The sequence below is a fragment of the Myxine glutinosa genome, chromosome 2 (genome assembly GCF_964187855.1).
Source record: "Myxine glutinosa chromosome 2, kmMyxGlut1.1, whole genome shotgun sequence".
Classification (NCBI taxonomy): domain Eukaryota; kingdom Metazoa; phylum Chordata; class Myxini; order Myxiniformes; family Myxinidae; genus Myxine; species Myxine glutinosa.
The window spans coordinates 130,340,870-130,355,571 of record NC_136262.1 but is presented as its reverse complement, the minus strand read 5'-3'; the positions used below and the strand labels follow the sequence as shown (position 1 = coordinate 130,355,571).

Here is a 14,702-nt window from a genome sequence, read left to right as displayed (position 1 = left end):
TTTTAAGTATAAATTTGAAGCATTGGTGTTAAATTGTTGTTAAGAGGGGGGGAATAAAAGCATCCATTTTCCAAATGTAAACGTAAAAACAAAATACCACTGTTAACATTACAGTTTATTTAATCTTTGGCTTTCAAGTCCGATTAGGATTTAAATTACTAGCAGAGCATCCGTCCTTCAGGCGATATTGTTCCATGCATACAACACGTTCTGATAAATCCTTTTATTTGGGCAGTGTATAGGCAACAGACTGCTACCTCGATCGCTCCCGGGAAAAAAAAAAGGATATGTAAATGAGGCAAAAACATGCGTATTGCTTACATGTGCGAATACAATACATAAGCATGGTAATTGCACTGGCCCAAAAGCTGACACCAGAGGCCTGAAGCCTATGCGTACCGTCACCTTCAGAAGGCCCATGACGCCGATCGCCTCCAACCTTTGATGATTCTTTCACCAGACGCTTAGGTTGTTCTATATTGAATGGAAAACTCGTAGGGAGGGCATGGTCATTGTGAATATGGCAGCTCCAAAGATGTCTTAGACTTACAAAATGGCAGACGGAGGATTTTTTGTTTCGGGTTACAATTGTGGGTGGCATCAGGCCAGCTGTCCAAACAATATGTATAGAGCGGACATGCATTCCATACCGAAACTTGCTCCATTATATACAGATTATTTTTTAATCCCTGCAATACAACTAAAAGGGCCAACTGGAAAACCAAACAAATACTGGGTATTAAAGACGCTTCGACTAGAGCAAACAAAGTGACACAATAACTACATGTAGACTTTTATTTTTCAACTTCGCTCCACACACGCCGATGCCTGCGTCCCGCCATGAACCCAGGTTCCGAACACCCTTTCATAGAGCACATTACCCTGCTATATAGCTAAAGATGCGCGTCTTCAATCAGTGTCTCCTGTGCCAAAGTGCCTGCCATTAAATCTTCTTCTTCAAGGGTCTAAAGAAGTGAAAATCATCAGAACTACAGAGAGGATGGTCCAAAACTCAAATGCCTTCACTCACAATATACTGATATCTTCCTTTTGCATGCCAAGGTAACAAAATATCATACACCATACTACGAGCAGTTGTGCATGCGCACTTGGGTAAAAGGGGCGGAATGAATAAATTAAGAATACTTATATAGTCTTGCGTATTCCATTTTGTTGTAACATCTGCAATAAATGTTTGACTTGAGAACGAGAAAACCTCAAGAAAATGATATTTACTGATCAAAAATTTTCCATCTAACATCGGTATATTAAAAACGCACTGTTAAAGAGCAAATGCAATTTGGCCAATTTCTCGAGAATTAATATAAATACAGTCGCATCTTTCATCTTTCACAGCCAATCAAGGTCCCCAACAGCAAGACACACCCGTGTCATAGGAATGAGTCATAATCAATGTACCAGACTCTTGACAGAACACTGGTACTTCTGAAGCAATGGTCACGGTGCGGTGGTTTGCCCAGGCCCTCCCAGCAATCATCCAAAGTGAAAAAATTGTAATTTATTTAGGATGCAGGTGATAACTCTTCGATTGTTTACGAAAGACAGCATGGGGATCTTCAACGACCAGAATCAACCAGTGTTTGCAGAGGGGTCCACTGGCTTAACGTCCATCGAAGGGACGGCACACGCACAAGCACACCACACACCCTGTCACACACTCACTCACTCACTCACATGTGTTCTGCATTCAGGGTTGTGACAGCTTAATCAACGGAGTCAAGATTCAAACTCAGGCGAGATAGTTTCAAGGTGAGTGGGCACATCTCTCAACTATCCCGCCAGCCATATAAATTACTCAGAAATTCAATAACCGCTTAAAGGTGCATTTTTTTCCCTACAACGATGTGAAGTGGAATATATGATCATATCTAGAGATTCTCAACTTCATATGCACGTTCACGTTCCTTTCAATTGTCGATCAAATATCGCCTCATACCACTATTCACCTCTAATGATCAAAACAAATGTCGTCGGGGAATGTTACAAGCTTACAGGTGAAGAGGAGCCATCATGGGATCAAAAAGTAAAAACCTCAAGACAAAGTGTTCTTAAATAATTAATCCCCAGTAAATTTTAAACCACCTGCCCCACCCCCACCCCCATAGGAATTTACAACGATCATGAAAAAACACATATTACACTCCAGAACTCTATGAGACCCCCCTGGGTAGAAGTAGCTATATGACCGAACTTGATCATGGATTTACCTCTAAGATGGGAGCAAGACCCCACATCGACAGCAGAGGAATGTGGCCCATTCTACCATCAGCCCTCAAAATGATCTTATCCAAAAGTAAAACAATTTAGAGAGCACATAGAAGCACTTTCAAAGCCAAACCGAAACCTCGCTAACATGAGGTTATTTAATCACTAACTTCCCAAACAAGAGCATTTTACCATGCGTGACGGGGGTAATTGACGAATGTTATTAAATGTGCCCACGACGGTATTTATTCAATCATCGGTCATTCAAATAGGTGTCGTTCTCTGCGTTACAGAAAGAGGGAAACAAAAACTAAAAAAGAAAAACAGCTGGGAGAGAGAGGCCATTTAATTATCGGGGTTAATTAATAAGGGTTTAAATATTTAAAAACTAATAATACGACGATCAAATCCTCCGCTATTCAAGAGGCCTTTGTTGTCGAGTCTGAATCATTTGAAAATGAAACTAGCAATATAAAAATGAACAAACTTGCCAACTTGAATATCAGGTGCGATAAGGGCTTGTGCTGATACTGACGCTAACCGAGCGTTTACCCGATTAGTAGGGAGGGGGGGAACACGGGATAAAGGAAGTGGCTGCTGGTAAAACAGGAGGAAAGGGCCAGCCTTTAGTAATGCTTCTCCTGCAAGTAATCCTTCATCTTGGTTGGCAAAGGAAGCTGCTGTATTAGGTCGATGCGAGTGTTTTGTCGGATAATGAAGCGACAGAGATATTGAAGGGAACGGACGTGCATGAAGCGAGACACAGGTGCCGTGAGGCGTACGGGATACGTAGCGGCCCCGGGCAGCCGCGAACGAGAATAGCAGAACGCTCCGGCCTCAGAGTCCCGCACCGAGAGCTCGATTAACTGCACGACCGAGCGCTGTCCCTCTGAGTCTGGCTGCTCATAGAAGCTGAAGCGTCCGTTGGAGTGTTCAATACGTGTGTGCAGCGTGCGGCCCTGTGAGCGGAAGCTCAGGCTAAGCAGGTAACGTTCATCAGAGCTGTCACGCACCAAGAAGGAACCATCAGGAAGGCCCTGCAGCTTTTCCTCAGCCTCCCAACGTGTAATGGGTCCCCAATACCAGCCGCGTTTCGCAAGTCGTTTCAGCTCCTCCGTGAGGCTAAGAGCCACTCTAGCCACCCTGACAGGAGCCGTGATGCCACTCGGCATGTCACGCATCGCACAACCATTTAGGTCAAGTACCGGAAGCAGACTGCATGAACCCACGTCTCTTGGTTGGCCACGTGCCGCAGGGGGTACCAAAGGTGATGACGGAGGTCCATCTGGAGGAATAAAAATAGGCCGCGACCTTGTGGAATCAGTAGGCATCTCCAGATTCCCATTCAAGGCACCAGCATAGTCAAGCTCGCTGCTAACCAGACGATGCTGCTCTTCAAAATTGTGCGGCATATTTCCACGTGCATCATCCTGCAACAGCTCGGATATATCGGTATCCTCATGAGAACCATCGGTGCATTCTAGAACGTGTGAGTAACCTGGAATGAGCGCATGCACTACATCCAGGTCATACTGAAAATAACCATTACAGTTTATATCGCCGGCAGTCGATGACGTGACGTGTGGCAAGGACATATCTGGGTTTAAATTCCAGTCTAAACTTAGTTCCATGGCACAACTATGTGGGTCTAAGTCAGGAAAGGGCATATCACAACAATCTTGAGCACTAGGAACGACTGCACAAGGTAACAATTGGTTGCCAGACGATTCACGGCTCTCCATATCGTTGCAGCCCAACCTGGAAATCGTATCGACAGACGGAAGCGGAATAATGTCATAATGGTTGCCTTTTGCACGGTTCGCAGACGTTGTTAGTTGTGCATCCAAAATGTTGCCACTTGAAGGGTCAGTTGGTGAATCATCTTTGCCAGAATTAAAGGAAGAAAGTACAACGTCCTTGCCTCTGGTTCTCTGCTTAAACGACAGTTTTCGGCAGAGAGTCCCGAGGAGGCCCTCGCTTTGTGATCGGTGCTTGGGTTTTCCATCGAGCATGTCGCGTTTCAGAGTGGTTCCCTCCATCTCCAGACGAACAGTTTGGCTTGCCCATGAAATGACATCTTTGTTGCTGGGATCCATTGGTGAAGAAATCGAAACAATAGTCGTTTCTTCTCTAGTTTTCTGCACGAGCAAAGTTTTGCGAAGGCAAGACAAGCTTTTCTGCATTATAACTGTGCATCAGCAAAATGCACACGTTTTGAGCCAAGCCACGTTTCTCCAAAGATCCAGCAGCAAACGAGGTCCGATGAGTCCATGGTGAACCACGGCATGATACATGCCTTTACACCAAGTCGTTCCTCACGATCTCCTGGTGGACACAAGATACGTAGAATAAAAATTAAAAACAGGGAAAAATATCCAATCGACATTGAAATCTTTCCTCTTTTTTAACCCAACAATAATTACTATTAGGAATTGAGCGACTACAGAAAATTCATGCTGCTTGGTTGGAAAGATGTCAGCGGAAAGTTAAACTAGAACGACACTCGGTAGAGCGCATACCTCCACCAGGCTGAGCAGTTTATGTTTTGTATCCACCGATAGGCCGGATCTGGATTTGGACCTGAAACAAAATCTAATCGGCTTGGTCTTGTCACCTAACCAACTCGTCCACCAAGTTTAGTCATAACTCATCCATAATTTGAAATATCACGTTATATATATCATTTTTTCACCTGATCTCTCCTGTATCACCTGAATCACCTGAATGGTGAAGAATCAATTGGAAATTAAATAATTATCGTATCCGAATCCATATTCAGATCTTCACCAAAATTGAATATAAAGTCTTCCGTGTCACATAAACAACCTATCCACCACATTTCGTCCGAATCCATCCACAACTTTTTGAAATATACTGCTATATGTCGGCTTCAGCACTATCTCCCAATGGTGAAAAATCACTTTAAAAATTCTCTGATCCGGATCCCGATTCGAATCTTCACCAAAATTGAATTAAGTCTTCCGTGTCACATACGCAACCTGTCCACCAATTTCGCCCAAATCCCTCCACAACTTTTTGAGATATCCTGCTATTTATCGTTTTTGGCTCTATCTCCCAATGGTGAAGAATCATTTTAAAATTCTACGAGCCGGATCTTCACCAAAATCTAATCATTTCGTCCTTGTCACATACCCAACCTCTCCGCCAAATTTTGACCGAATCCGTCCACAACTTTTTGAGATATCTTGTTCACAAACAGACATAGACAGACAAGGGTGAAAACATAACCTTTATCCACATTGACCGACGGAGGTAACAAGAATACACAAGAAAACGCAGATAAGGGAGGATACTCAAGATCAAGCCCTTCTCATTTCCACATCTCTAACAACAGAAAAAATAAAATTAAACACAACTACACATCCCAACAATCGGCCATGAACTTGTATCTCAACAAACCCCATCACAATGAAATCCCTACCCCATCACACCTTCCTAATTTTAACATCGCTACAATTCTTCCCAATATTTACGCCCATTGCCCCCGGGGCCAAAACAAAAGGCAGTTTAAACTTGTCAACTGCCTCCAGGACCATTCTGGGGATAAAATAGCCACACTTTTCTTCTGTTTTGAACAACCTCTTCTTCACTCTTACTACTACGTCCTCTGGTCCTTTTGCTGTTCATTTCGAAAAAATAAAATAAAATAAAACTTCCGCTTCTATTTGGTCGATACCCTTCATTTAGCTTCAACATCTCCATCAGATACCCTCATACTCTCCTTTCTACAACCTAGTGAAGGTAGCTGCAGAATCAACAGAGAAGCTCGACGCTGAAACCTCTCTATCACAGCAATGTCCATCCGCACATGTGGTGACCAAATAGGTACACAATAATCCAGATGAGGCCTCATTAAATTCCTGTGCAGTGCCGCGTCAACACGACCTGTTTTGATTTATCTTTTTTTTTTTGACGGATAAAGAAGAGAATATCACCACTCCGAGATACTTCTCCTTACTACTCACCCAAACCCCCACCACTCCCCCCCATATCTATCACCAGCTCCAGATCCTTCTCCTTACCCCTCACCCCCACCACATCTATTACCAGCCCGAGATCCATCTCCTTACGCCTCACCCACATCACTCCCCCCCATATTTATCACCAGCCCCAGATCCATCTCCTTACCCCTCACCCCCACCACTCCCCCCCCATATCTATCACCAGCCCCAGATCCATCTCCTTACCCCTCACCCACATCACTCCCCCCATATCTATCACCAGCCCCAGATCCATCTCCTTACCCCTCACCCACATCACTCCCCCCATATCTATCACCAGCCCTAGATCCTTCTCCTTACCCCTCACCCCCACCACTCCCCCCCATATCTATCACCAGCCCGAGATCCTTCTCCTTACCCCTCACCCCCACCACTCCCCCCCATATCTATCACCAGCCCCAGATCCATCTCCTTACCCCTCACCCACATCACTCCCCCCATATCTATCACCAGCCCCAGATCCATCTCCTTACCCCTCACCCACATCACTCCCCCCATATCTATCACCAGCCCTAGATCCTTCTCCTTACCCCTCACCCCCACCACTCCCCCCCATATCTATCACCAGCCCTAGATCCTTCTCCTTACCCCTCACCCCCACCACTCCCCCCCCATATCTATCACCAGCTCCAGATCCTTCTCCTTACCCCTCACCCCCACCACATCTATTACCAGCCCGAGATCCATCTCCTTACGCCTCACCCACATCACTCCCCCCCATATTTATCACCAGCCCCAGATCCATCTCCTTACCCCTCACCCCCACCACTCCCCCCCCATATCTATCACCAGCCCCAGATCCATCTCCTTACCCCTCACCCACATCACTCCCCCCATATCTATCACCAGCCCCAGATCCATCTCCTTACCCCTCACCCACATCACTCCCCCCATATCTATCACCAGCCCTAGATCCTTCTCCTTACCCCTCACCCCCACCACTCCCCCCCATATCTATCACCAGCCCTAGATCCTTCTCCTTACCCCTCACCCCCACCACTCCCCCCCATATCTATCACCAGCCCCAGATCCATCTCCTTACCCCTCACCCACATCACTCCCCCCCATATCTATCACCAGCCCCAGATCCATCTCCTTACCCCTCACCCACATCACTCCCCCCATATCTATTACCAGCCCCAGATCCAACTCCTTACCCCTCACCCACATCACTCCCCCCATATCTATCACCAGCCCCAGATCCATCTCCTTACCCCTCACCCACATCACTCCCCCCATATCTATCACCAGCCCTAGATCCTTCTCCTTACCCCTCACCCCCACCACTCCCCCCCATATCTATCACCAGCCCTAGATCCTTCTCCTTACCCCTCACCCCCACCACTCCCCCCCATATCTATCACCAGCCCCAGATCCATCTCCTTACCCCTCACCCACATCACTCCCCCCCATATCTATCACCAGCCCCAGATCCATCTCCTTACCCCTCACCCACATCACTCCCCCCATATCTATCACAAGCCCCAGATCCATCTCCTTACCCCTCACCCACATCACTCCCCCCCATATCTATCACCAGCCCCAGATCCTTCTCCTTACCCCTCACCCACATCACTCCCCCCCATATCTATCACCAGCCCCAGATCCATCTCCTTACCCCTCACCCACATCACTCCCCCCATATCTATCACCAGCCCCAGATCCATCTCCTTACCCCTCACCCCCACCACTCCCCCCCCCATATCTATCACCAGCCCCAGATCCATCTCCTTACCCCTCACCCACATCACTCCCCCCCCCATATCTATCACGAGCTCCAGATCCTTCTCCTTACCCCTCACCCACATCACTCCCCCCCATATCTATTACCAACCCCAGATCCATCTCCTTACCCCTCACCCCCACCACTCCCCCCCATATCTATCACCAGCCCCAGATCCTTCTCATTACCCCTCACCCACATCACTCCCCCCATATCTATCACCAGGCCCAGATCCATCTCCTTACCCCGCACCCACATCACTCCCCCCCATATCTATCACCAGCCTCAGATCCATCTCCTTACCCCTCACCCACATCACTCCCCCCATATCTATTACCAGCCCCAGATCCAACTCCTTACCCCTCACCCACATCACTCCCCCCATATCTATCACCAGCCCCAGATCCATCTCCTTACCCCTCACCCACATCACTCCCCCCCATATCTATCACCAGCCCCAGATCCATCTCCTTACCCCTCACCCACATCACTCCCCCCCCATATCTATCACCAGCCCCAGATCCATCTCCTTACCGCTCACCCCTCACCCACACCACACCCCCCCATATCCATCACCAGCCCCAGATCCTTCTCCTTACCCCTCACCCCCACCACTCCCCCCCATATCTATCACCAGCCTCAGATCCATCTCCTTACCCCTCACCCACATCACTCCCCCCATATCTATTACCAGCCCCAGATCCATCTCCTTACCCCTCACCCCCATCACTCCCCCCATATCTATCACCAGCCCCAGATCCATCTCCTTACCCCTCACCCCCACCACTCCCCCCCATATCTATCACCAGCCCCAGATCCATCTCCTTACCCCTCAACCCCACCACTCCCCCCCATATCTATCACCAGCCCCAGATCCATCTCCTTACCCCTCAACCCCATCACTCCCCCCATATCTATCACCAGCCCCAGATCCATCTCCTTACCCCTCACCCCCACCACTCCCCCCCATATCTATCACCAGCCCCAGATCCATCTCCTTACCCCTCACCCACATCACTCCCCCCCCCCCATATCTATCACCAGCCCCAGATCCATCTCCTTACCCCTCACCCACATCACTCCCCCCCATATCTATCACCAGCCCCAGATCCTTCTCCTTACCCCTCACCCACATCACTCCCCCCATATCTATCACCAGCCCCAGATCCATCTCCTTACCCCTCACCCCCACCACTCCCCCCCATATCTATCACCAGCCCCAGATCCAGATCCATCTCCTTACCCCTCACCCCCACCACTCCCCCCCATATCGATCACCAGCCCCAGATCCTTCTCCTTACCCCTCACCCCCACCACTCCCCCCCATATCGATCACCAGCCCCAGATCCATCTCCTTACCCCTCACCCCCACCACTCCCCCCCATATCTATCACCAGCCCCAGATCCATCTCCTTACCCCTCACCCACATCACTCCCCCCCCCCCATATCTATCACCAGCCCCAGATCCTTCTCCTTACCCCTCACCCACATCACTCCCCCCATATCTATCACCAGCCCCAGATCCATCTCCTTACCCCTCACCCCCACCACTCCCCCCCATATCTATCACCAGCCCCAGATCCAGATCCATCTCCTTACCCCTCACCCCCACCACTCCCCCCCCATATCGATCACCAGCCCCAGATCCATCTCCTTACCCCTCACCCCCACCACTCCCCCCCCATATCTATCACCAGCCCCAGATCCTTCTCCTTACCCCTCACCCCCACCACTCCCCCCCATATCGATCACCAGCCCCAGATCCATCTCCTTACCCCTCACCCCCACCACTCCCCCCCATATCTATCACCAGCCCCAGATCCATCTCCTTACCCCTCACCCACATCACTCCCCCCCCCCCCATATCTATCACCAGCCCCAGATCCATCTCCTTACCCCTCACCCACATCACTCCCCCCCATATCTATCACCAGCCCCAGATCCTTCTCCTTACCCCTCACCCACATCACTCCCCCCATATCTATCACCAGCCCCAGATCCATCTCCTTACCCCTCACCCCCACCACTCCCCCCCATATCTATCACCAGCCCCAGATCCAGATCCATCTCCTTACCCCTCACCCCCACCACTCCCCCCCATATCGATCACCAGCCCCAGATCCATCTCCTTACCCCTCACCCCCCACCACTCCCCCCCCATATCTATCACCAGCCCCAGATCCTTCTCCTTACCCCTCACCCCACACCATACCCCCCCATATCTATCACCAGCCCCAGATCCATCTCCTTACCCCTCACCCACACCACACCCCCCCATATCTATCACCAGGCCCAGATCCATCTCCTTACCCCGCACCCACATCACTCCCCCCCATATCTATCACCAGCCTCAGATCCATCTCCTTACCCCTCACCCACATCACTCCCCCCATATCTATTACCAGCCCCAGATCCAACTCCTTACCCCTCACCCACATCACTCCCCCCATATCTATCACCAGCCCCAGACCCATCTCCTTACCCCTCACCCACATCACTCCCCCCCCATATCTAGCACCAGCCCCAGATCCATCTCCTTACCCCTCACCCACATCACTCCCCCCCATATCTATCACCAGCCCCAGATCCATCTCCTTACCCCTCACCCACACCACACCCCCCCCCCATATCCATTACCAGCCCCAGATCCTTCTCCTTACCCCTCACCCCCACCACTCCCCCCCATATCTATCACCAGCCTCAGATCCATCTCCTTACCCCTCACCCACATCACTCCCCCCATATCTATTACCAGCCCCAGATCCATCTCCTTACCCCTTACCCCCATCACTCCCCCCATATCTATCACCAGCCCCAGATCCATCTCCTTACCCCTCACCCCCACCACTCCCCCCCCATATCTATCACCAACCCCAGATCCATCTCCTTACCCCTCACCAACATCACTCGCCCCCATATCTATCACCAGCCCCAGATCCATCTCCTTACCCCTGACCCACATCACTCCCCCCATATCTATCACCAGCCCCAGATCCATCTCCTTACCCCTCACCCCCACCACTCCCCCCCATATCTATCACCAGCCCCAGATCCTTCTCCTTACCCCTCACCCCCACCACTCCCCCCCCATATCTATCACCAGCCCCAGATACATCTCCTTACCCCTCACCCCCACCACATCTATCACCAGCCCCAGATCCTTCTCCTTACCCCTCACCCACATCACTCCCCCCCCCCCCCCCCCATATCTATCACCAGCCCCAGATGCATCTCCTTACCCCTCACCCACATCACTCCCCCCCCATATCTATCACCAGCCCTAGATCCTTCTCCTTACCCCTCACCCACATCACTCCCCCCCCCCCCCCCCATATCTATCACCAGCCCCAGATCCATCTCCTTACCCCTCACCCACATCACTCCCCCCCATATCTATCACCAGCCCTAGATCCTTCTCCTTACCCCTCACCCACATCACTCCCCCCCATATCTATCACCAGCCCCAGATCCATCTCCTTACCCCTCACCCCCACCACTCCCCCCCATATCTATCACCAGCCCCAGATCCATCTCCTTACCCCTCACCCACCTATCACTCCCCCCCATATCTATCACCAGCCCCAGATCCATCTCCTTACCCCTCACCCCCCACCACTCCCCCCCCCATATCTATCACCAGCCCCAGATCCTTCTCCTTACCCCTCACCCCCACCACTCCCCCCCATATCGATCACCAGCCCCAGATCCATCTCCTTACCCCTCACCCCCACCATATCTATCACCAGCCCCAGATCCTTCTCCTTACCCCTCACCCACACCATACCCCCCCATATCTATCACCAGCCCCAGATCCATCTCCTTACCCCTCACCCCCACCACTCCCCCCATATCTATCACCAGCCCCAGATCCATCTCCTTACCCCTCACCCACACCACACCCCCCCCATATCTATCACCAGGCCCAGATCCATCTCCTTACCCCGCACCCACATCACTCCCCCCCATATCTATCACCAGCCTCAGATCCATCTCCTTACCCCTCACCCACATCACTCCCCCCATATCTATTACCAGCCCCAGATCCAACTCCTTACCCCTCACCCACACCCCCCCCCCCCATATCCATCACCAGCCCCAGATCCTTCTCCTTACCCCTCACCCCCACCACTCCCCCCCATATCTATCACCAGCTTGAGATCCATCTCCTTACCCCTCACCCACATCACTCCCCCCATATATATTACCAGCCCCAGATCCATCTCCTTACCCCTCACCCCCATCACTCCCCCCATATCTATCACCAGCCCCAGATCCATCTCCTTACCCCTCACCCCCACCACTCCCCCCCCATATCTATCACCAGCCCCAGATCCATCTCCTTACCCCTCACCCCCACCACTCCCCCCCATATCTATCACCAGCCCCAGATCCATCTCCTTACCCCTCACCAACATCACTCGCCCCCATATCTATCACCAGCCCCAGATCCATCTCCTTACCCCTGACCCACATCACTCCCCCCATATCTATCACCAGCCCCAGATCCATCTCCTTACCCCTCACCCCCACCACTCCCCCCCCATATCTATCACCAGCCCCAGATCCTTCTCCTTACCCCTCACCCCCACCACTCCCCCCCCATATCTATCACCAGCCCCAGATCCATCTCCTTACCCCTCACCCCCACCACATCTATTACCAGCCCCAGATCCTTCTCCTTACCCCTCACCCCCACCACTCCCCCCCATATCTATCACCAGCCCCAGATCCTTCTCCTTACCCCTCACCCCCACCACATCTATCACCAGCCCCAGATCCTTCTCCTTACCCCTCACCCCCACCACTCCCACCCATATCTATCACCAGCCTCAGATCCATCTCCTTACCCCTCACCCCCACCACTCCCCCCATATCTTTCACCAGCCCCAGATCCATCTCCTTACCCCTCACCCACATCACTCCCCCCCATATCTATCACCAGCCCCAGATCCATCTCCTTACCCCTCACCCACATCACTCCCCCCCATATCTATCACCAGCCCCAGATCCATCTCCTTACCCCTCACCCCCACCACTCCCCCCCCATATCTATCACCAGCCCCAGATCCATCTCCTTACCCCTCACCCCCACCACATCTATCACCAGCCCCAGATCCTTCTCCTTACCCCTCACCCACATCACTCCCCCCCCCCCCCCATATCTATCACCAGCCCCAGATCCATCTCCTTACCCCTCACCCACATCACTCCCCCCCATATCTATCACCAGCCCGAGATCCTTCTCCTTACCCCTCACCCACATCACTCCCCCCCATATCTATCACCAGCCCCAGATCCTTCTCCTTACCCCTCAACCACATCACTCCCCCCCATATCTATCACCAGCCCCAGATCCATCTCCTTACCCCTCACCCACAATCCACATCACTCCCCCCCATATCTATCACCAGCCCGAGATCCTTCTCCTTACCCCTCACCCCCACCACTCCCCCCCATATCTATCACCAGCCCCAGATCCTTCTCCTTACCCCTCAACCACGTCACTCCCCCCCATATCGATCACCAGCCCCAGATCCATCTCCTTACCCCTCACCCCCACCACTCCCCCCCATATCTATCACCAGCCCCAGATCCTTCTCCTTACCCCTCACCCACACCATACCCCCCCATATCTATCACCAGCCCCAGATCCATCTCCTTACCCCTCACCCCCACCACTCCCCCCCATATCTATCACCAGCCCCAGATCCATCTCCTTACCCCTCACCCACACCACACCCCCCCCATATCTATCACCAGGCCCAGATCCATCTCCTTACCCCGCACCCACATCACTCCCCCCCATATCTATCACCAGCCTCAGATCCATCTCCTTACCCCTCACCCACATCACTCCCCCCATATCTATTACCAGCCCCAGATCCAACTCCTTACCCCTCACCCACATCACTCCCCCCATATCTATCACCAGCCCCAGACCCATCTCCTTACCCCTCACCCACATCACTCCCCCCCATATCTAGCACCAGCCCCAGATCCATCTCCTTACCCCTCACCCACATCACTCCCCCCCATATCTATCACCAGCCCCAGATCCATCTCCTTACCCCTCACCCACACCACACCCCCCCCCCATATCCATTACCAGCCCCAGATCCTTCTCCTTACCCCTCACCCCCACCACTCCCCCCCCATATCTATCACCAGCCTCAGATCCATCTCCTTACCCCTCACCCACATCACTCCCCCCATATCTATTACCAGCCCCAGATCCATCTCCTTACCCCTTACCCCCATCACTCCCCCCATATCTATCACCAGCCCCAGATCCATCTCCTTACCCCTCACCTCCACCACTCCCCCCCATATCTATCACCAGCCCCAGATCCATCTCCTTACCCCTCACCCCCACCACTCCCCCCCATATCTATCACCAGCCCCAGATCCATCTCCTTACCCCTCACCCACATCACTCCCCCCCATATCTATCACCAGCCCCAGATCCATCTCCTTACCCCTCACCAACATCACTCGCCCCCATATCTATCACCAGCCCCAGATCCATCTCCTTACCCCTGACCCACATCACTCCCCCCATATCTATCACCAGCCCCAGATCCATCTCCTTACCCCTCACCCCCACCACTCCCCCCCATATCTATCACCAGCCCCAGATCCTTCTCCTTACCCCTCACCCCCACCTCTCCCCCCCCATATCTATCACCAGCCCCAGATACATCTCCTTACCCCTCACCCCCACCACATCTAT

General features: G+C 51.9%; 1 protein-coding gene across 1 annotated transcript in view; it reads right to left on the bottom strand.

Annotated features, from left to right (window-relative positions):
• Positions 1-781: 781 nt before the first annotated feature.
• Positions 782-14,702, bottom strand: part of SOCS6 (suppressor of cytokine signaling 6) — a 40,135-nt gene continuing 26,214 nt past the window's right edge. Inside the window, exon 2 of the mRNA XM_078771663.1 lies at positions 782-4,551. Within this exon, the coding sequence (XP_078627789.1) occupies positions 2,853-4,409 (1,557 nt within the window). The 5' untranslated portion in view covers positions 4,410-4,551 and the 3' untranslated portion in view covers positions 782-2,852. The remainder of the gene's footprint in view (positions 4,552-14,702) is intronic.